Source organism: Lineus longissimus, chromosome 8, assembly GCF_910592395.1.
Source record: "Lineus longissimus chromosome 8, tnLinLong1.2, whole genome shotgun sequence".
In the NCBI taxonomy this organism is placed as follows: domain Eukaryota; kingdom Metazoa; phylum Nemertea; class Pilidiophora; order Heteronemertea; family Lineidae; genus Lineus; species Lineus longissimus.
Window position 1 is genome coordinate 14,182,799 of NC_088315.1, and position 24,841 is coordinate 14,207,639.

A 24,841-nucleotide genomic window follows, 5' to 3' on the forward strand; every position below is an offset into this window, starting at 1 on the left:
GTCGTCATCCGTTGTATCGTGTGGCACGTTTCTTAACCACTAGTGCTATGAATTTGAAACTTTGTACACATGACCCCCTAGGTCAGAGATACTCTGATACTGAATTACGGTCCGGTCTGGTTCATGACTTGGCCACCAGGGGGCCAAAACTAAAAACATAAAAAGTGTGATATGTCTCTTATTAATGATCCGTTTTCAATAAAAATGTTATGGTAGGTACTCTTAGCAAGGATACATCACATATCTTACGGGTTTTTGATTTGACCTACTTTTCAAGGTCACAGAGGTCAAATGGCGTAAATTGGCCCTAAGGATGTAACTATGGCAAGTTTCTAAACTGCAATGACTATTGATCCTAAATTTGGTACACATGTACCCCTTAGTCAGGTGATCTCAGGGACCGAAGTTCGTTCCAATATGATTCACCACTTGACCACCAGGATCAAAATCCAAAAACCTTAAGAATGTGATTATTCCTTAACTGCTTGCCCGATTGCCACCAATTTGATATCATGGGTACATCTAACCACCATACAGTGTATGTCACACAGGTTTTTAATTTGACCTACTTTTCAAGGTCACAGAGGTCAAATGGCTTAAATTGGCCGTCCGGCCGTAACTATGCCATGTTTCTTAACCGCAATGACTATTGATCACAAATTAAGTACACATGTACCCCTTGGTCAGGTAATCTCAGGTACTGAAGTTTTAGCCAATGGCAACCATACGATCCAACTCATCCTTCACTTTGTCGCTAATTTTGTGTGGGACATTGCGCGGCGGCAATTGGGTCAGCGTCACATTTGGATCAACATTGATCTCATATTCATGGTTCTTGAGACACCCAAGGCCTTCGAAAAGATCCTTGTTCTTCTCAAGTAGTGCCATGGCGCGTTTGCTTGACTTGTGGGCAGTTTTCTGCGATTTTGTCAGTTTACCAGCAGTCTTGGCTTGTTTGGGCATAGGAGAACCAGTACCTACCTCTTGCACTCTACGAATCAGGCCTAGTCGATCACATGTATCTTTGCCTAGTATGGGGGTTACATTCCCTTTCACAACCTAAAATGAGACAGAGCGATTAACCTTTTTACCGATTATTTTCGTTCGGCAGTCCAATGTTATTTGCCCTATTGGCTTTATTATGTGATTGCTGTATGATTTCAGCCTGATGGTGCTTGGTTTTACTGATTTCATGACATCTTTTGGCATGATGTCAATGATATTCGACGGGATGATATCGACTTGGGATCCAGGGTCAAGTTTGAAAGTTACAGGGAAACCATCGACAAGACACTCCTGTGTCCATTCTTCTCGATGTTCACTTTCTACACTGTCTATACATAGTTCACCTATCTCCCAGAATTCGTATGGTTCACTGTCGTCCTCCTCCTGTTCAATCGCTTTGACGGAGTGGTGTGCTGCTCCACGTCCCCTTGAGCTTCTTCCACGGCTTCTGCCATGTCCTCGCTGGTGTCTTCTGGATGAGTGACTTTGTTCGCTGGAGACGAAGCTTTTGCATTTGACGCAAAGTGATTCGGCTTTGAGCATTTAGCACATGTTTTTCCTTTCGCAGGGCACTTTCCATATTCGTGTTCATATGGACAGCATGGGCAGGGGTGTTTTCCTTTCGGCGGTTGTGATTTCGTCTTGAATTTACCCATTGCATGGACTGATGAAGTGCTACTCGAGCTGGCCTGCCCGAGAGTTTTCATTTGGTCAGCGTTTAGTTCAGCGATCTTACACGTGTCTATGGCTTGTTTTAGGGTGAGTTTGTCAACCCTCAAGAGTCTCTCACGGACCTTGGCATCTCTGATGCCACACATGATACGATCTCTGCGGAATTCTTTTACCAATATCGTTCGGCAATTCACAGTCTTTTAACAGGGTTCGTAAAGCTGTGACATAGTCTGTGAAACTTTCACTCTCCTTCTGTTGTCTGCTATTGAACAGATACCTCGACACCGTAGTGTTTTTCTTGGGCTCGCAGTAGGCCCCGAAGCGTTGGGTTACTGGTTTTATCTTTGTTTTGTCTGCTGCGTCGGCGAATTCGAGTGTCTCATACACTTTTTGTGCTGGGAGGCCAGCCACATGTAGGAAAGTGGCCACCTGCACTTTTTCGTCCTTTTTATACAGCTCACCTGCAAGGGAAAACATTTCCCAGGCACGAAAAAAGTCTTTCCAGTTCTGTGCTACATCACCCTCGAACGAGAGCTGTCCAGGGGGCTTTAATTGAAGCTGGGCCATGGTTTATTTTGCCAACTTCTGACACCATGTGATATTTTTTAAACAGACAAAGGAGGCCATGTTGCTCGAAGTGCATTGTGGGTACTTTTATTAGTCTAACAAACATATCAAGGTGGCAGCACCAGACGGTGCTACAGGGTGTTACAGAATACATTACAAGGGGAATGCATGATTTCCTTTCTGAGTATCAAGTCATAGCCATATTACTTTACTCTGTGATGTCCTTTGCTTATCACAACTGACACTACTTGCTTCCATTGCTCCTTCAACATATTATAGTATTGGGGAAAACAGGCATGCCCAAATTCAAAAATGCACCTCTCATTGCCCTTTCCCAACACTTTCCTCATTCCCAATACTCCCAATACTTTCCCCAATACTATATATGCTTGACGAAAATATATGAACCCGAAACTAGAAATAACAACACACTCTTTTATTCGACCTGAGTTAACAAGGATATTACACCAATATCGTTTAGAAAAAAGCATTTTTACGATTACAATCGCTGTACTTCGTAAATAGAGCCTCAACATGATCTGACCTCTGCACTGACTCTGCCAAGCGCCCCGCAACTACTGCAGCATCAGTCATTGCGTTTACTCGGGTATAATACCTAGCCGATTCGGCAGTACTCCAACCAACATGTGCCATCATCTGTTCTTCCGATTGAACAGCCTCTGTCATACCCAGGAGAATTGAACAACCAGCGCGCAGGCTGTGAGGTGTTTCACCCTCATATATTCCAAGAGTTACTGAGTATTCCTTAAAACGAAGATACATTGTTTGATAAGTGACATTATTATCTAACACTCTCCCAGATTCATCCACAATTCTGAAGAGGTATCCGCAAGAAAGATTCACCCCCCACTGTGAACACCATTTGACATATCGTTCTAAACCAAAAATTGGGCAAATATCTAGATCATCACAACGTTTTATCACAAATCGGTTTGCATTGCCTTTTACACCCCTTATTGTTTTAGTAATGGTATGACAAAAACTCATGCCTGAATCGTCTTCCAAACGCTTAGCCTCCTGTGCAGGTACAATGGACAGATCGGATGCCCGATCACCCGCAAAAAACTGGATTTTAAGGAAGGCCTGGTCCCGCATGAGAACAAACATCTGTCTAGGAAATAAATCAGGCCTAGTGAGTTGATTATCAATGTAGTTAAAGATACTGCGGAGTTTACCGATAAACACTGGTTTAGCCTGTTTAGGAAGCACGTGAGATTTAGCCTGCTCCAAAGCTATCTGCTTACAATAATTCTTTATTGAGAGAGCACATGCTGGGTTCCCACTATTCCGCTTAATATCCCATATGCGCCCCCTCCCTGCCTGCTCAAAAATATCTACCAATTTCTGAACTAAACCACTCACTGTAGCCGCAGCCAAACGCATTGGGCACGAACAATCTATTCTCAACTTATCTCCTAAATACAGGCAAGTAATGTGATGTACTTTAGTCTTTCCAAAAGAATCCTTCCAGACCAAGAATCTACGAAGTTCTCCAGGATCACATGATGATATGGACGGTTGGTGGGTGAATTTAGACAGAAACGACTGCAAACTATTGTGAACGCTATTTTGTCGCTTTTTCTTATTCAAATTACTCCACACGCTGTCGAGATATGATATTCTTGATTCGATAGCATCCATGTTCATCCTGGGATCTCGTTGATTCTTGGTCTGCTGGAAATACAAAAATTCCTGTTGTAACATTACACAAACCATAACCTATGGGCAACTAACTGTTGGCTAAGCCCTACTCTATCAGAGACAAAACCCCTCTTTGATGGAAGCATAACAACATCTTGTTGACCACGTGACCCTAAGCAGAGAGAATGTTTTGAATACATTGACAAGGTTGGCTGCCATATCGAAGACGATTCTATCTTTGGTACTACCATAGTGCAACACTTCACTTTACTCTGAACTAGAAAAGTCAGAACCGGTAAAATCATTGAAGATGGGGGAAAAACATAAGGGTTCCCTTCCTTAGTGATATCCTGTGCAAACACATTGATACCAGACGTTTTTGGACTAGGAGCTGGAGTAAAGTGCCTACTCATCATAGTATTGCTATCAAGAGCCATCAAATCTACTGTATGTGAGCCAAATTGCTTCTCAACACTGGACCAAGAGCTCCTTGACAACATTACATCAGACATATTCAACGACCGCGATGGAGCATCCGCTGGATTTCGAGATGATGGAATATGAAACAAGTTGAGTTCAACATTTAATGAAAACACCACAGTGAAGATTGACTTGATGAGATCATTCAATGCGCTACTTTTACCCCCCTGGTTCCCCAAAACATCCACCAGAACCTTACTATCAGTCAGTATATCAACCCTAGTATCCCTGATTTGGGGCGCCATGGACTCCAAAACACGCAAAAGGGCATCGGTCTCCTTTTGATTTATCGATCTGTCATCATTTTTATCCCAAAAATCTGAGAATTGTCTACCACTGTGTTCACCTGACAAGACCACCGCACCATACTTGTACGAAGAGGCATCGGTAGCAAGGATTAGCTGTTTATGACACTCACTCCTCCAAGACATGTGCCCATCCCATTCGTCCAAGAATTCCCAGTGTTGAATCTCGGCAAACAGCTTCGGATACATCTCCACCTTCCCACTATTATTGATACAGAGAGAAATCGCCTTCGCCACTTCCCTCGTATACAATTGCGCCCCTGGTACCGCTAGCGCCATCGAAATACACTTGCCTAGAAATCGTTGGAGGGTTTTCAAATCGATTTCACGTAACTGAAGGATAGATGTTCTCAAACATTTAAACGTTTGCTTCTTATGTACCGGTAAAATATACGCGAGCCTATCAGAGTCCACAATAAAACCTAGGTGTTTGAGGGATGTGATGCCATCAAAGTTACTCTTATGCAGCGCAAAGAAATAGCCTAATCTTGTTAGAAGCTTCAGTAAAGCATAGCCAGTTACCACAATACCACACACAATCTGGCCAGTGATTTGGTTAATATTCTCAACGCCAAATCTATCATCAATATACTGTGTAGTACAAATGCCTTTCTTCCGTAGACACACTGTTGGCACCATTCCAATCGTTTGATATACATAGGGAGATGCCCGCCATCCAAAAGGGAGGGTGTTGTATTGCATTACGTAACCGCCAAATTGGATGCCAAAATTGGCCCTACACTCATTAGACAATTTCACATGGTTGTAACCAGATTTTTCATCAAGTGCTACCATCTTAGCTCCCTTACCCACAATCCTATGTATGTCTCTCAATGTTTCCATTCTGAAGGGTGTGTGTTTAGTCCATAAATTTAAGAACCTTTCATCATGACAGAGTCGTGGCTTCGTTGGCTCAACCGTCAATGGCATTATAACACGGGGCATCGCACACTCCCCTACATTGCCTAGCAAACTTATGGTACCATTTATTATACCTTCTTCAAGCTTTCCTACAATAAATGACTCAAAACCAATGCATGTACTAGAATTTGGGAGAAACGTTTCCGGTGGCACAGCAGAATCATACATCTTCCCCTTAAATTTACCTTTGTAGGGTTTAAAGAATTCCCTGGCATCCACCCCATCTTTTAACCAATGCCTTATTCGATCACATGGAAGACCTGAATCCTCTACTTCGTTCAAAACACGGTGCCAATCCTCATAATGGTTATGGATTTCACCCGCGACAAACCTATCAGGATCACGTAATGGCAAGGATTTAACATCTAATGGCACATTACCCTCTAACACCTGCTCAAACGGTATCGCAGGGGTTGGAGATTGAAGGCTCTTTCCCGAATTCAATGTAGTCCAGTGCACTCCCTGATTTACACTCGACATTGCCGTCACCGGGTCAAATGGACACTTGAACTCCCAGTGAGGGATATCGAAACCACAAATGCTCCTTCCCTGAAACAGAGCAAATCCGGAATACAGTTTTTGGAAAGAACCTTCAATCCCAACCCACGCAAGATAGAATCTCACTAGGGACTTAGTATCCCCGGGTTCGGATTGTCCAAAAACAGATATGCTCATGGCTGCCAATTATAACTTGAGTTTTACCAAACAAAGCTTATCACTTATTCATCAAACCTTTATTTTAACCCTATTCCTTGCCCTTTGCCTGCTTCATTTTGTCACAATCAACAATGTAATGGGAGGGTGAGTTACAAAAATAACATCCCTGACCAGACTGGGACTCCCCCCAACCCCTACCACGTCCTCTATAATAAGGCCTTGAATACCCTCTACTTTAACCCCGGCCATACCCACTGTATGGCTGATAAGGATATGGTTGAAAAGCACTCTGCGGGGGTACACACTTTCCAAGGGTGATGCACGTCTCTTTCTTGGACTAAAATCGGAGTCATCATCTTCAACTACAGGCTTCTTCGGCTTACATGACTTAAGGGACTTCGACAACGCCTTTCCCACAACATCCTGGTCACCACCAAGAACGCTTAAGACTAATTTTGGCAGATCTATCTTCCCCTGGTTGTAACGGGCCTGGCACGACACTAATTGATACATAGGAGCCTCTTTCACACCTATCAATAACGCTAAAGTTTCAAGCTCCTGCAGAAGCAGCAACATCAACGATTCATTAGGTTCAACCTGTGTTGCTAGTGACCTGACCTTTTGCTTCATCACCTCCACGTCATCGTGCTTGAGCTTATCTGGTAGAGTAGGCCTAACTGTTGCCGCCGCTCCCTCTTCCGACCTACTTTTCTTTACCGGGGGTGCATCACTCGTTGATGGCTCCTGTAAACAAAATAACTCATGTGATACACATAACCAACTGGCCCCACCGCGATACTTTAAGTAACATTACTAATACTAGACACGAGAAAAAACCGAGTCTACCAAAAATTCTCAGGAGAAAACTTACCACTAACTGCTGACCTCTCGGCTGTCCCTTCTCATTAGCATAAACTATTGCCAGGTGCACGAGCAATCTCCAATTGGACGTGTTCGGTTCCTTCTCCGCCAGTTCAAATATATCCTGGGGTGGGGAGTCTATGAGCCCACTTACAAACTGCTCCATCTCCATCTCCGTAGACTCCTCGGTCACAGTGTCCAGATCCGGTCTTGCGAACTGCTTCACCTGCTCTACGTCTACATCCCTGAGCCTCTTTACCAAAGGCAGGAGGTTCACCCCTCTCAGGCTGTGCCTCCTTTTCAGTACAGTTGGGAGAACCATTGCCTGAAATTGTAAAAGGATATAAGTTATTCCATCAATACCAATATCCTAACCTGTTACAATTTACAAAGCCACCAATGCACCAACGAACCCTTAGTATGCCTAAGATCATTAGTGAAGACCACTGCCAATTAATATGCACATGTTGGGCCTACAGAGCAAATTCAATTCCATGAACATGATGAAAACACCCCAATACACACGATATTCAAATAACTTATAACCTTCCTAGGCTATACAAACTATTTCACAGCCAAACCCACATTACACGAAACTAGTACTCCCCATATGTACACTTTAACAAAGGCGCATATTTACTTCCAGTTCGCCATTCATCATGTTCATGCCATTGTATGTAAGGCCGCCCTCGACTCGACACATTCCAAGATGGCGTCCTGCATGGTTACATAAGCCTACGTATGGCCAGCATGGCCTCCCCTTCAAAAGACTATTTCTATTCTCGTAATAGTGTTCTCTGGCATACTTGCCACTTTATTGTGCCATACTCGGCCTTGCCCCCCGGGCTTTCCTTTTGCCATACTCGTCTTTGCCCCCAGGGCTGTTCTTTCGTCATACTCGGCTTTGCCCCCCGGGCTTTTCTTTCGCCATACTCGGCTTTGCCCCCTGGGCTTTTCTTTCGCCATACTCGGCTTTGCCCCCCGGTCTTTTCTTTTGCAATATTCGGCAGCCATATTCGGCAACCATTCTCGGCTTTCAAATCAAGAAATTGGTGAATTGACAGAGCTCCTTGACTTACCGATCCGTTCTGGCCAAGCGTCTAACACCGAATGATCGAGCAATGGTTTCGCTGCGCATGCGTCACTTGTGATGTTCCTTCTGTTAATAGGTTCGCAAAATCTTTCATTTGAATGACTTGGACTTTACTGCTGTAGGGGATGCACTTGCCACTACCTTGACAATTATTGAAAATAGGAAAACTACTGAGAGAACACACTTGGTGTCACAATGTTGCACCATGAGACTCAAAATCATCTTGATAGCCACGGCAATGCTCCAGACCCCTGGGACTTCTTTGAAAGTAAGGTAAAACTGCCCTTCCTAGAGAATTTGTCTGCCATCTTAGAAAGCAGATTTTCTGAATCAGTCTGTGAGGGGGGTACTGTATATGATAAACAATTGCATTAAATTTTTCTTTAAAAGTTACTGTTTCCACCCACACACAATGTAGCAGTTAAGAAAGGTGTCACAACTGTGTTGGGATAACCAATATTTGACTCTGGACGACGGTTCCTATGTTCCTTACAATTGAAAGACAATATTGAAAGTGTATAAAATTGCACAAAACATTGCAGACTTGTGGACAAAGACACAATCGGCAGGTGCTGCCACCTGGCATTAGAAATCTAAACTAAAATATGCCAGCCTTGGCCAGGAACTGTCTTAAAATTGTCACAACCAGAGACAAACTTAGCTTGGTCACATCTCTGATACAAAGACATATCTATACATTAATATGAATGTACTTGGAATGGATGATATAACAGCAAAATAGGTGCACAACAATTCCAACAAGCTCAGCGCCGCATGTGACGCACATGGTGGCAGTAAAACTAGCCGCAACAAATGTCAAATTATGTAGGTTTGCAACAGCCGAAGACAAAAAAACATGACACATCCAAAACATACGCCACCTATGAATAGTAAAATACTCGATCTCACGTCTCAGCGCGGGTCAAGGTCAAAATCGTCATCGTCTTCATCAGTAACAGCCTGCTGGTTGTTGGTTGTGTTGCTGCCGCCGATCATCATATCGACAATATTGCGAGGGTTATGAATGGGACGGTGTCGTGTCCTTGGCTGAACAAACTCACATAAAACAGATGTAAGAAACCGACTCGAGATGTTTATTGTGCCGCCGTGATTCATCCTCCTGTTCCGGTTCCTAGCCCGGGTACATATATAATATGAATACAGAAAAGGGAACGAAGTTCCACCACATCTCCCCTGATTAGACAAAATGTTTACATTTTAGTTCACAAATAAAACCTGCAAATTTTACCAAACTTCACTCAATGATTAGTTAGAGTTATACAGAGTTACACACTGTTACAGTGGTGTATTTCTAAACATGTTAACAAGTTTCAAGCAAGATAAACTTCAGAATGTTTATATTTTACATTCTCACAAATTAGGACAAGAACATGTCACAACCAGTGTGCATGGTCAGCATCAACTTGTGTTGAAGATTCAAATTGGTCTATTTGAAAGGCAAACTGATACATAATCATCCAAATGTTTTGGTCTTTCCCGATGTCTGGATGACCTTCTCAGTGCAACCTCACTGCCAGTACCAACATTGGACTCAGTGTGGTCACAACCCTGATGGGGTTCTGTGCTAACACCACTGGAATCACTGTCAATCTGTCTAGACTTGATAACACCGTCCCCATCTGTGCTATCAGTGGGACTTGTAATTTTGCCCTCCACAAATCGCTTTACATGCCCAGTAGACCTGAACCTTGTTGCTTTGGAATTTTGCAAAGTTAAACCACCACCATCTTTGTTCACAACTTCATACGGCTCTGGTTCAAAGAAAGGTTCCAACTTGTTTTCTCTAAATGGCTTCTGCAATAACACCTTTTGACCCTCCTTAATGCTAGAACTCAGAGCACCCCTCTTCTCATCAGCATAGGTTTTGGAAACTAGTTTGGACCTAGCGTCCCTCTCCCTCAGCTTGACCTGCCACTCGGCTTCTGTTGGTCTACCATGTTGCAACTGGAGCTTTGGCAATTTATCCCTTAACCCTTAAACCGCCGAATTAACATATTATAGGTAATTTCCATTGCCGAATTAACAATAGGTAAAACAATAGATTACGTATGTATAATTCAACTGCAAATTAGAGTTAGTTATGTTAGTAGTATCAACAAACAATGTATATAAAAGTTGTTTGTTCTAACCTAAACTTTCAATCTGCAAACTTGGTTTTCTTGAAAAGGATTCCAAATTAACCCCTTGTGGTCCAAAACGTAAATACAATGGTAATATCCACTCGTTATCGAATAAAGTTCAGTTCTTTTTACACAACACCTTGTTATTGTCAGTTTATTGTATGCTTATTCTGTTTTCCAGTTACTAACTAACAGAATAAGCTATTCCCATTGTTACTGCTGGTTCCTTGCAGCATCCCGGGCGTCATATTTCCTTTGAGAAATGGTCCTACCAACGCGTCGATAGTCCTGCACCGTGTGATAGACCTCAAAGCATTCTGGCCAACACATAGGCTTGTTGCAGTTTTTGCAACCATCTGAAGTTTGCACCCTCTTTATCTTTCTATCACAACAGACAGAGCAGTCTGGCTTGTAGTTCTTGGTAGGGGTCCAGCCAAAATGTCTCTCCGTTAGGCGGAGATCCCTGTCAGCTGCAAGACTTTGACGGCCACGGCGCTTGCGGGTTGAAGCCAAACCTTGTACCAATCCATCAATAACCCCTTGTCTGAACTTCAAATGTGTCATCTTGCCCTGAGGATTGACTTTCTTGTAAAGAATGAAGCCATTTACAACTGCAACTTCACGAATACGGTGGTAGATGGGTGTATACCACTTGTGGCTCCAATGAGGGAACTCATAGTACTGAAGCAGCTGATCCATCAGGTCAACGCCCCCCATATACTTATTGTACTCAGAAATGCAAACTGGTTTATGTACTTGTCTGAAGCCTGTAGCATCTTTCCTGTCCCTGACCTGATTGACATTCACTCCAATGCCATGGATTGTTGACAACACATTCACACGCTTATTATCCTGCCAAGTGCATGCCATGAGGTTCCCTGACTTCTTGAACAGAGGGGCTGCACCACGAGCCAGGGGAATGTCAGTAAAGTTTCTTGGATATCCAATGCGGTCAGATCTGATGGTACCACATGTTGCAATATCATGATCCATCATTTGCAAACTGAGAAAAGGTGAGGAATAAAAATTGTCATAAAACAAATGATGTCCATATGCATGAAAGTTCTGTGTGAGGGCGTCGATAACATCGTACCCAAGTCCTAGTCCTGTCACGTTTTGTTTACCTGTGTAGGGATACCAACCCAAGCAGTAACCACTGGTGCTTTCACACAAAGCCCACACTTTCACTCCCCACTTTATGGGTTTGTTGGGCATATACTGCTTGAAAGATAGTCGTCCTTTGAATTTCACCATACTTTCATCAATTGACAATTCTCGTTCTGGAATGTAGTGCTGCTGATATGTTGGACCAGTAATATCAAGCAGTGGGCGAAGCTTATACAATGGATCATACCCTGGAGTATCTCTGTCTGGCTGCAACGAGTTGTCACTGAAGTGCAGGAAACAAGATATAAGTTCGTATCTGTTGCGTGTCATGTATTCAGTGAACCCACTCGTACAAGTCAGCCAGAAATCACTCCAGTAATCTTCCAGATTTGGTTTTGAGCAGAGCCCCATCCCTATTTGTATTGCTAAAAAGATCTTCACATCTGCAGCAGTTACATCTTCCCAATCATGGAAGCGGGAGCAAGTAGGAAAATCAACTGGAGTATCAAAAAAATGCAGTGCATATCGATTTGTCTCTGTAACAATCAGATCAATGGCCTCTTCCGGAAAGAACAGAGAGAAAAAATCATAAGGAGTCTTTCCCTGCAACTGTCCAGTAGCTCCATGTTCTCTGGTATACTGAGGGCACCATAGCGGGACTATTCCATCATGGTCACGCCACTGTAGATCACGGATCCTTGGGTCATTTCTGACTGCATTAGCCCCTGGTTGAGGTGGCGGAGCATTGCCTTGGCCTCGACCACGCCCCCTACCTCTGGCTCTGCCCCTGCCTCTGGCTCTGCCCCTGCCTCTGCCTCTACCTCTCCCTCTTTGGGGGGCAGCTGCCTGTTGCATAGCATCATCAGAATCAGATAAGGCACTGTTTGGGTCACTAGAACTTTCCCTTTCACTAGTAACATCATCAACTGGTGGGGGGACATAAGCCCCATCATCATCATCAGAGGATGCAGCATCATTGGGACCCCCTGTAGCATCCTGTACATTATGTACACCGGGCATAGAATCATCACTGCCACTCAAATCATCGTCCAAATACTCATTTTCAGAGTCAGACTGGGCCACAAGATCAGCCACAACATCGTCTACTGTCATCCTTCTATTACTCCTGGCAGCCATTCTTCCTCAAATTTACCAAAACTTTGAGATCAAAATGCTCCGAGACTTTCTACACATCAACATACAAGAAACACTTGTAAACAACGCCTAGTGTATCGATCTACACGGAATACTAGCGCAGGACAAGCATGTGCTGCCTCCTGGCCTAACACAGTGGACCTAAAGTAGCAATAGTACAATTTCGACGATCGTCGCCTCTGGCGGTTTACCCCTATGTTTCAACGATCGTCGCCTCTGGCGGTTTAAGGGTTAACTCTCTACCCATCAGTGCTTGGGCTGGGGATACTCCAGTAGCAACATGGGGGGTGTTCTTATATTGGAAAAGGAAATTTTCTACTTCCTTTTTCCAATCTTTCTTCTCAAGTTTGGCAATTCTAATGCATTTTAGCAAGGTTTCATTGAACCGTTCAACGTTGCCGTTGCTTTGGGGCCAGTATGGCACGCTGGTTTTGTGTTCAATTCCAAGGTACTCCAGAAACGCATCGAAACCTGCAGCGTTAAAAGGAGGTCCATTATCACTTCTAACAGAAAATGGGAGGCCATCCGTTTGAAACATTGCATCCATAACCCTTGTCACATGACCTGTGTCAGTTTTTTTGAGTAAAACCACCTCAGGCCACCTGGAATAGTAGTCAGTGGTTACGAGCAAATGCTCGCCATTGCACACTTCCAGCAAATCTACTGCTAAATCAAACCACGGTCCGTCGGGTAATGCGGTGGACTTTATTGGTTCCGGTTTGGCACGTGCTCCAACCAATTGGCACGGGTGGCAGGCTCTGATAAAGGACTCGACTTCCTTATCGATCCCTGGCCACCAAGCCTTATTTCTAAGCCGGGCTTTGGTCCGTACCATGCCCTGGTGTCCTTCATGTGCCAGCCTTATCATTTTGTCTCTCAATTTCTCCGGAATGACAATCCTGTCCCCACGCATTACGAGACGCCAGTACAACCATAACTCATCTTTTACAGCATGGTAAGGTGACTGACTCAGATTAGACCAATCACTAGTCAAAATACACTCTTCAATAGCCTGTAGGGTTGCATCATTTGTAGATTCTTGCTCAATTACACTGGGTGTGATGGCAGCAGGCACTGCTTCAGTCACCACACTACGAGCAAATTCTTCAGTCTGCTTAGTTTCAACCTCAACGTTGCCAGAGTCCTCTATGGGCAGCCTACTCAACACATCAGCATAATTGTCTTTCCCTTTTATGTATTTCACCGTGTAGTGAAATTGCTGCATGAATAAAAGCCATCGTTCAATTCGAGCAGAGGGGGGCTTGGATCCTGGGCTGAGAACCCTTAACAAAGGCTTGTGGTCGGTCCGGATTTCGAACGTGGCCCCTAACAAAAATAAGATAAACTTCTCGCACGCCCACCTGACTCCAAGCGCCTCTCTCTCGAATTGAGAATACCTAGACTCCACATGAGTCAACTTTCGACTGGCATAATGCACTGGCTTGAAACTACCATCATGCTGCTGTTGTTCTAAAATCGCACCCAGACCAACTGGTGATGCATCCGTTACTACACGGGTCCTAGCACCCTGCTTAAAGTAAGCCATTACTGGACTTGAAGTCAACTTAGATTTTACATCTCTGAAAGCTTTGTCATGCACAGGCAACCACTCCCATTTGACCTGAGACCCTGTTAAGTCCCACAAAGGACTTGTGATGATAGCAAAATTCACTACAAATCTGGCACAAAACTGTGCTAGGCCTAGAAAGCTCCTAAGTTCTGCTTTGGTTTTAGGCTTAGGTGCCTCCACAATAGCTTTCACTTTGGCATCAGATACCTTCAGACCCTTTGAAGTCATGTTGTGGCCCATGAACACCATACTGTCTCCCACATTGCACTTGGGGAAATTCAAGGTGAGTCCATGTTCATGCAATCTCTTGATAACCACTTCCACTCGCTCATATAGCTGGGCATAGTCCTCAGCTACCACGCGGATGTCATCGTGCAGGTTGCATGCCCCTGGACAACCCTTTAGAATTTGCCCGATGATACACTGGAATTTCTCAGTCGCCATATTCATGCCAAAATTAAGGCGTTTGTACCGATACAACGAATTGGGCCCAGCAAATGTAGTTATATCCCTACAGCTTTCATCCAATTCAATCTGATGAAATGCCATGTTTAAGTCTAGTTTACAAAAAACTCTTGCTCCAGAAATCTCTTGGAGCGTCTCATCAACCGTAGGTACAGGGTGCTTCTCTCTTTTAATGGCTTCATTGGCCCTTCTCATGTCCAGACACAACCTGATGTCGCCACTTGGCTTTTCGACAACCACCAAGGGGTTAACCCAAGAGGTAGGACCAGATATTGGCTCAATCACATCGAGGCCTTCCAACTCAGCCAACTTGTCACATACTTTTGCCCTCCGATTGAAGGGGATCCGTCGATGCTGGGCTACAGGCTTGACATTCTGGTCTATATGCAATTTCAATTTGTAATTCTTAAGTTTCCCTAGGCCAGTGAAAACCTGTGGATACATCTTTCTAAAACTATGCAAAATTGAATGCACTTCCTTGCCAACATCGCAGGCATTCACTTCATACCCTACTTTCAGCAAATTCAGGTTCTCCGATGTAGGCCTACCCAGCAGTGTTGGCTGGTCCCAAGGAATTACAATGAAGTCAGCAACACAACAAGCACGTCCCGCCTGCAATCTTAGGGCACATTTTACCAAGATTGTCAGTGGCTCCGTCGCACAATATGTGAAAACCTTGCTATTGGAAGCACGTAAATGCACATCTATGTCGGCAGTTACCAATTTGAATGTATTTTCCGACATTAAGTTGCAAGTTGCTCCTGAGTCCACGACTACATCAGTGCCAACGTTCCCCACTTTAACGCGCAAAACGTCACTTCACAAATTTCTCCTTGGGACGTCACTACCAGTATCCTCAATTGACCTGAATGCATAGTATGCTGCCTCGTCATCCTGGGCCTGGTTGTTAGAAAGCATGTTAGCTGGTAACATCATGTTGACATGTCGTTACGTGTACATCGATGCACACAAAACAACATGTCAACATTATGTTACCAGCTAACATGCTTTCTAACAACTGGGCCCTGGTTATTTTCGGACCCGGAGTCAGACTCCTCAATCTGATGCACCCTGTCACGTTGCCTACCACCCCGACCACCACGTGTACGATTACGACCACGACCACTCTCCTTGGACTTGGGGACACAATCCTCCCATTTGGCACGACACTCTGAGGCTCGGTGACCCAATCTGTCACATCTAAAACACTTGATGGTGCCGCCATCTTTAGCCCACTTATCAGCACTGGTACCAGTCTCAGCACTGGTACAGTCCTTTGCAAAATGGCCTAATTGACCACAGCGGAAACAACGTACATCGCCACGTGACTTGTTTTGGCCCCTTTTGTCTCTCGGGTTACTACCGGCCTTTACAAAATTGACAGACTTATGGTCACTCGGCACCAAAATCAATGCATCTTTGTCGTGATACGTTCTTACAATGTCAATTACTTTCATCAACGTTAGCTTATCTTCGCGATAAAGTTTACTCTTCAGCGGTTTATTCTTTATAAACAGCAACACTCTATCGCGGACCTGATCACTCGTTGTATCAGCGTTTCCGAACTCACAAGATTTAGCCAGCTCTTTCAATCGGGTCACGTAATTGTCGATACTCTCCCCTGGCTTGGGATCAGCCGTGAGGAATTTTTGTCTCGCAAGTGGCACATTTTTTTTAAACTTAAAATGACCATTGAGACAGTCCTTTAACTTACCGAAATCGTTTTCCTCTCCTTGCTCATCAGCAGTTTTCGTCCGGAAAATGTCTCGGATACCCTCTCCGGCTATGTGGAGCATTAGTGCGCGCCTCTGCGCTGCATGCTGTACCCCCGACGCCGCCACAAACAAATCAAAGTCTTGTATCCAGCGCTCCCATCACTGTGCGAGGGCCTCCGGCTCTCCAATGCAGTCAAATGCATCCACACACGGCAGCCCGCTCAGGGCCGTTGGCGCGGTTACTGGTGGGGCCATAACGAGATTTCCGACGGGGATTTTACAACTTTCGACACACAATCAATTACTTTCGAGCGTTTCTACTGAATGTCTAATCATTCATTGTTTGTTTTCATCCTCGTCGCCAATTTATGTCGTGTCCTTGGCTGAACAAACTCACATAAAACAGATGTAAGCAACCGACTCAAGATGTTTATTGTGCCGCCGTGATTCATCCTCCTGTTCCGGTTCCTAGCCCGGGTACATATATAATATGAATACAGAAAATGGAACGAAGTTCCACCACAGACGGGTCCCAAGAACCTTGTTTAGAATCTCCCATTCGTCATCAGAGAGACCCGGGGCCAATTCCATAAAAGCATTCTAGGCTTAGTTGGTTGCTAAACTTTATTCCATCTCTAGTTCCATGCTAATTCTATTCCATAAAACCGTTCTAACCTTAGCAAGGTTCCTAGTTGCTTACTATTCCTAGAATAGGTCTTGGGTACTTCTAAGTCTTTAGCACCATTCTAAAGTCATTTCACCTCTGGACTTCGAAGAGTAAGGATGACGAGACGGATCCTGGAACTTGCTGAATTGCGTAGAGCAATGCGAAGAGAACGCGTTTTCCGTGATCGTCGAAACCCTTTGGACATTTTTGGTGATGCAGAACTTGTTAAGAGGTGTCGATTCTCGAGGGAGGGGATAATGTTGATAACGGACATTGTTGCCCCGGATATTGAACATCCTACAAGGAGAAACTTCGCCCTACTCCCTTCTCAGCAGGTGTTGATAGCACTTCAATATTATGCAACTGGCACCTTCCAATATGTTGTTGGGGATCCTCTACCAGTATCTCCGCAAACTGCTTGGCATGCTATTCATCGTGTGACTGATTCTCTCGCAGAGAAGATAGGTGACTATGTGAAATTCCCTGATGCACGAAATATAGCCCAAATCAAGGATGGATTCTATAGGATGAGACGTGTACACTTTCTAGGAGTGATAGGCTGCGTGGACGGAACTCATGTTTGGATGTGTTCTCCACATGAGAACGATATCGACTATATCAACAGAAAAAGATATCATTCAATTAATGTGCAAGTCATATGTGATCACAAGGGGAAATTCATCAACATCGTGGCAAGATGGCCTGGAGGTGCACACGATAGCAGAATATTGAGGACAAGTCAGGTTTGTGATCTCATGGAGAGTGGTGCTATTGATGGGTTCATCCTTGGTGATAGCGGATATCCGTGCCGAAGCTGGCTGATGACACCACTTCTGAATCCGCACACCGCTTCTGAGCGGCGTTACAATTCAGCTCATAAGCGTACTAGGGTTTTGGTTGAACAAACGATTGGCAGGTGGAAACGTAGGTTCCATACCTTACACCTTGAAAGTCGTTTGAAAAATCCAGAGGATACCTGGAAAGTAATTGCAGCAACAGCTGTGCTGCACAATATCGCAGTGGACAGAAACGAGCCTCAGGTTGATGATGTTGAACCTGGGCGTCAACAACCTGATCTGGAGGAATATACTGTGTAGCGGCAATGATATCTTTAGTCTTTAATAATCATGCCGTGGCTTGTTTCATCCACCCTTAAATTACCGGAAGACAACACCAACAAGCTTGATTTCTTTTCCCATCTATTCACCACGTAATAAACTGAAAGATACAATAATTGAACAACTAAGTACATATTCGTTACAACAAAGAGACAATCATGGAAGACAATAGTGTTGTGAATGACATCATATAGCAGCTGGATGGAGGATGATATTATATTATGAGAGATTGGACGGATAAAATATATATAAAAATCGACAGAATAAAATCAACTCTTCATTCTCTTTTAATAGTAACACAGGAAGTAGAAACCTGCTTTATTGCACATGCGCTGTAAACATACAATCAACCAAATACCGGAAACTGAATAGCGAGGTTTAGATCCTCAACACCCCCACTTAAACACAGCTATCCAAAACTCAAAGATTTACATCAAAAAATTCAACTCAAATAATATTCACATTAAAATACAATTAACAATACACGTAAACTCGCATTTAAAATGCACTTCAAATAATTTAACTTTTTTTTTCCTTTTCTTGTATAGAATTCAAACTCTAAAACTGAACAAATTTGAACAACACACTACAAAAACACATCAAGTGATAAAACATCTTAATTCCTGCACCACAAAATAGGGTGTCACAAATTATGCTATTGTCCATATATCACAAATTAGTCGATATCATCCATTGTCACAACTTAATGTATGATCACATAAGACTCACATAAGACTCTCTGAACTTAGCTACTTTTCCTCTGGGCACTGGCTTAGTGAACACATCAGAAATGGTCTTATCCGAGGGCACATATACAACATCTAAAACTCCTCTCTGGATTTCATCTCTGACAAAGTGATATCTTATGTCTATGTGTTTAGACCTTTGATGCAAAATAGGGTTTCTGGACAGAGATATGGCGCCCTGATTGTCACAGTACAGGATGAATTCATGAGCCTCAGTACTACCTGTCATATCTTGCAGCAGGGCCTTCAAGAAAATCCCTTCCTGTGTAGCTGCTGATATTGACATGTACTCGGCTTCGCAAGTTGAAAGAGCCACTGTGGCTTGTTTCTTTGACTTCCAAGGAATCAAGGGACCATCTACTGCAAGCATAAAACCAAAACCTGTCACACTTTTGCGATCTTCTGAATTGGCCCAATCTGCATCGCAATAACCAACCAAGTTGAGTTTATCATCAGATTTTCTGTACACTAACTTCTGATCTATAGTGGTTTTCACATACCTGAGAACATGTTTCGCAAGAGCCATGTGGATCTTAGAGGGAGCTGACAGATACTGAGACAGTTTAGAAACAATGAAACACAGATCGGGTCTTGTACCCATCATTACATAAATGAGACTACCTATTATTTCTCTATAGAGTTTCTGATCAGTAGGTTCGCCTGACTCACTGATGTCACATTGTGTATATTTTGGCTTACAGTTCTCCATGCCAAATTTAGCTAACGTCTTCTCCATATATTTTCTTTGTGAAAGAGAAATCACACCTGCCTGTCTGTCATGCACAAACGCAATGCCTAGATACCATGCTATACAACCAAAATCCTTCATCTTAAACTTTCTCTTTAAACTGTCCTTTACACTCTCCAAAATAGGATCAGAACTAGCAGCCACTATAATATCATCAACCCAAATGACAACTACAGTAGTCTCACTACCAGAAATTCTGGTGTACACACAAGGGTCCACCTTTGACTGTGAAAAGCCCTGTTCAATGAGATGTGAGTGGAGCAAATTGTTCCAATTTCTCCCACTCTGTTTCAAACCATAGAGCGACTTTCTTAGTCTATACACTAGCTTTTTATCAGTTCCACTTTTCACTTCAAAACCTTCTGGCTGTTCAACATATAAGTCACAATCTATAGGCGCATTCAGATAAGCAGCCTTTACATCTAGTTGGTGTACAATCAAATCTTTCTCTACCGCTAATTGCATCAATGTTCTTACAGAGGTGTGCCTAGCTGTTGGTGCGAAAGTCTCATGGTAATCTACATTTGGTACCTGGGAATACCCTTTAGCCACAAATCTGGCCTTATACACTTCCTCATTGTCTGGTCCTAACTTGACATCATAGACCCATCTTCCCCCCACTACCTTTCTACCAGGGGGCAAAGTGGTCAGTTCAAATGTGTCGTTATCATTTAAAGCATCAAACTCAGTGTCCATTGCCTTTTTCCGAGCTTCAGAATTACAATCAGACATTGCTTCCTGATATGACTTAGGAACACTACTAGTCATACTGTAACAACTATGTATAGTGACATTTACTTTCTCATTTAACTCGTCGCCCATCACATAATCTCCATACCGCTTGGGAGGTGCCACATTACGCTTTGGGCGAGTTCTATTCTCATTCCCAGGTTCAACTCTAGCACCACCTACATCAACATCAACATCTGTGTCTACTACAACTACAACAGGCATAGCGCCTGGTACAATTACATCAGGATGAACAGTTACATCTTTATGACCTTCAGGTTTCTTTCTCAAAACTAAATCTTCACTACCTTCATCTGAAGTATCATCTACTGGACATTCTGGTTTCTGAACTACACTGGGTTCACTTGTGAACTTCACACACCTGACCTTTCTGACCTTTTCAGTTTCTGAAAAATACACCAGAAGTGCTGGACTGTCTTTGTCATAGCCCACAAATATACCTTTCTCACTCCGATCATCCAACTTCTTTGGGTTTTGTACCAAAGCATAGCATGTCGAACCAAACCTTTGCCTGTGAGCAATGTTAGGCTTAAAGGCCATATATCAAGGTTTGAAAACATGCTTGATACTCATGAAATATGTTGAGGGTTAAAAAAACAAGATCCCAGACATTAAAAAAATTCTAATAATAAAGTCATTATTTAGTTATTTCAATTTTCAATTTTAAACTATTTGAATTTCCCACCACACACAACTTTAGATTAGTTCCACATGTGGCCGCTAGGGATTTTTTGATGACGTAGATCAGGTCAGTCAGAACAAAGCAAGATGGCTTCCGCATACAGTTCAGAGAGTGAGAGCAGTGAATTTGAGGATGTTTTGGTCGATACAGAAGGATATTTAAACGTTGAGCCGTACATGTTCGAGCCATTAATATCACTAGATCATAATGAGAGTGATCATTCGGACGAAAGTGATTAGAATTTGTGGTTAATCAATTTGCATGGCAGACCTGCCGATATAGCAAAGAAGACATTGATAGACGGTTGCAGATGCATAACATGTATGATTTTTGAACAGACTAATGTTGCACAATATTGTTTCGCCTCGTCAGTGTTGTATCGCCAGTTATGTCATGACGCTGAACTACTATTGAAAAGTGACGGTATTATGCACAATCATCTTGACGTGACGATATAATGCCGTGCAACGTTAGATAGGCCTAGATGTCAGATGACAATAATCTGTCATTGACAGTGGCTGTCACTGACACTGACCTGTGTCGCTGTCACCTTGCTATGGCTGGAACACAAGAAGACACTTTGGGGTATCACAGGCCCCAATAGGGCCTACACATTATGTATAACAACCGACCTCAGCAGCCTCGGGCATTAAATGCAATTGACATGGTTGGAACAGCTGTTTTTAACAAGTGGCATTTAATATTCAGTTGGATGCAGATATCCGGCTTCATGTGATAATCCGTATCGATAAAGTGATCACTGCAAAGTTTGGCCGAAGGCCCAGGCTTCCAACACTCCAAACGTTTGCACTTCCGAATCCACAGCTTCCTCCTCTCTCGTTCAACTGGCTTTGGAAATTCATGAAAATGGGTCCCATCCGTCATTCGATTGTTCTTTGTGCTATCCTTGACACAATTCGGAGCCACACAATACACCATAGTGAATGAAACACATTACTTCCAGGTGTGCATAATTAATTAAGGCCCTCCTGCTTTTATGGTTGCATGACATGTACAGATGACCTGATCTACATCACAACTTTTGCTGAACCCGCCGCCTGGCTCTAACAAGCCAGTTGCTAGCCTGATCAGGTAATCAAGTTGTCAAACACATAATTGGCTATATCTTCAAAATGGATGGAGCTAATTGCATTTGGTTTTCTGTATTGTATAAAGTGTTAGGTACACTTTTGAAATCGTCTTACAGCAGAAAATGGCAAAAAACCTTGATATTTGACCTTTAAAACCAGTGAATGCCTCATATGCTGTACCTTTGATCCTAGGATTGTAACCTCTATTTCTGGTGTACGCTGAACACATGAGTGCATATGACCACAAACACTTTGGCAAACCAGCTTGTAATAACAAACACCGAGCCATTTCAAATAATGACCTCCAAGATCGCTCTACTGTACCATTCTGATGAGGTGAGTACGGAGCTGATCGTTCATGTTTGATCTTGCTACTGATGAGAAGGGATTCAAATGATTCTGATGTAAACTCTCCCCCCTGATCACTCCAATCCGTTTCACTGTACCATAAAAGCTAACATCAGCAAGAAACTTTTGTGTTGCACGCAAAGTATCACTCTTGTTCTTCAAAAAATACAACACGATTAAACCAGAGTAGTCATCCACACACCCTAAGACATACTTTCCTTAGCAGGGGTCTACAGGTCCTGCCAAGTCAAAATGTTCCAATTCTACAATAGAAGTTGCCCTTCTGTCTGGTGTCTTATTGATTATCTGAACCATCTTACCAATAATGCAAATACTACAATCAAATTCTTTTCTATCTTGAATTACCATACCATCTACCACATCTTTCAGTTTCAACACGTCCTTGGTGTTACAATGTCCCATGATCTCATGCCAATCTTTGAGAGAATGTTTAGCTGACTTCTGTGACACACTAGCAGCACTATTCAAGTAGTACAGTTTGCCCTGCTTTTTGATTGAAAATTGGACACCCTTTTTAGCTCAGCTGACTAAGCCGCCTTTTGCACCGCAATCTGAGCCCGAACTTGGGTAACTGAATCTACATTGTCAACATCAATGTCGTCATGAAGGTCATGACGAATGTCACTGAACACACCATCACTGTGACCGGACAGCGACACATGGTCCTCTTCGTTGGAGCCGAAAGCGAACAACATTGATGGGAGTGTTTGATCCTGACTGAACGAATACATGATGTATTAATATACATACACTTGAGTAACTTGTCGTCACGATCGAGGAATCGTAATAGAACTTATGTTGGCGAAGATTCTTTGTTCCTGTCCTTAAAAGTTACACAACGATATAGAGACACATATATTCTGATTTTCTGTCTTTAATATGTCGATCTTTAATATGGTTCTCTGAAAGTACAAGATAACAACATACTGTCAAAAGTTTGCTAACAAACGTACATGTACATAGACATACACTACACACGTCACAACCATGAACGTCTCTTTTGTCTCAATCCCAAACTGTCTCAAGTTCTTTATCAAGCTATCAAACCCTTACATTTCTTATTTATATAAATCATCTAAAACTCGACTCACATTACGTTGATCCCTTTTTGCATTAAATCAGGAACAAATCATTTAAACTTGGCAACTTTATCACAAAACTACACCATGCGGTTCCCGCTTCTTGTCATCCATGTTTGCGCACGCGCAAACCCACGCCCTCTCGTTGCACTGGCGCGAAATTCGAAATCTGCAGTTACACCAAATACAATCAGCGAGCCTGTTTCAGTGGCCACAAAAGATATTATTGCATCAAGTTTCAATCAGTAGTGGCACCAAATGGGTTGATTGCTAACCTCTTTGGTCCAGTAGAAGGCAGGCGTCACGACTCAGCTATGCTTAGGATGAGCAATCTGATCCAGGACCTCGAAGAAGTGGATTTCCGGATGAACGATGAGGACAGGACACCAATGTGTGTGTATGGGGATCCTGCATATCCCCTAAGAGATCAATTGATTGGGCCATTTAGGGGAGCTGTGCTGACTGATGACCAGAAGAGATTCAATAAACGAATGAGTTCGGTGAGAGAGAGCGTCGAATGGCAATTTGGCAAGATAGTCAAAGATTTTGCCTTCCTTGACTTCGAGAAAAATTTAAAACTCTATCTTCAACCTGTTGGGAAATTGTATATAGTTGGGGCGTTGCTGGCGAACTGTCATACATGCATATATGGATCCCAAACTGGACTCTTCTTTGGTATGGAGCCACCTCCACTAGAAGACTACTTGTCTCTTCAATAGGGCTACTTCATCATAGTAGGAGGGTACGAAGAACAGGAGCCTCTTCATTTGAAGAAACCTCTTTATCCAACTAATTTCATTTAACAGTTATGAAATTGGAATCTTGACTTGAGGTCCTTCAGTTCCTTGAAATTATGGGTGTCTCCTTACTTTGCCCAATATCCACTGATTTCTCTAGGCAGGCTTATCAATTTGTTGTTGTCAAATGTAGTTATTGCATTTTACATGTATATGTAATTCAAACTCTCACTGCAGTGCCTCCTACCACTTTGCTTTTCATCCACTCGGGCAGATGGAAATAAGTGAGATGAGAAGCTCTGCTATGGGAAAGTGGACTTTTTCATGAATCAAACCCTTGTATATGAATTGAAGATGTGTACATGATGAAATGGTCTGAACCATGTCCTCATCTGTTTACAAAGGACATGAGGGGTGAGCCAAAAAGATAAAGAGTTTTCAAGTACAGTATAGCATCAACTTTTATTATTTCATCTGA

The 24,841-nt window shown here is 43.1% G+C and overlaps 3 protein-coding genes across 3 annotated transcripts; 1 reads left to right on the top strand and 2 right to left on the bottom strand.

The window, feature by feature from the left end:
- Window positions 1–10,352: 10,352 nt before the first annotated feature.
- LOC135492946 (piggyBac transposable element-derived protein 4-like) lies at window positions 10,353–11,618 on the bottom strand. Its single transcript, XM_064779693.1, has one exon. It carries the CDS (start codon window positions 11,616–11,618, stop codon window positions 10,578–10,580), a length of 1,041 nt encoding a protein of 346 aa, XP_064635763.1. The 3' UTR covers window positions 10,353–10,577.
- Window positions 11,619–12,819: 1,201 nt separating this feature from the next.
- On the bottom strand, window positions 12,820–15,105 carry LOC135492947 (uncharacterized protein K02A2.6-like). The gene has a single exon (XM_064779694.1). The coding sequence runs from the start codon at window positions 15,103–15,105 to the stop codon at window positions 12,820–12,822; it is 2,286 nt and encodes a 761-aa protein (XP_064635764.1).
- Window positions 15,106–17,159: 2,054 nt separating this feature from the next.
- On the top strand, window positions 17,160–18,140 carry LOC135492949 (putative nuclease HARBI1). The gene has a single exon (XM_064779695.1). The coding sequence runs from the start codon at window positions 17,160–17,162 to the stop codon at window positions 18,138–18,140; it is 981 nt and encodes a 326-aa protein (XP_064635765.1).
- The last annotated feature ends 6,701 nt before the right edge of the window (window positions 18,141–24,841 follow it).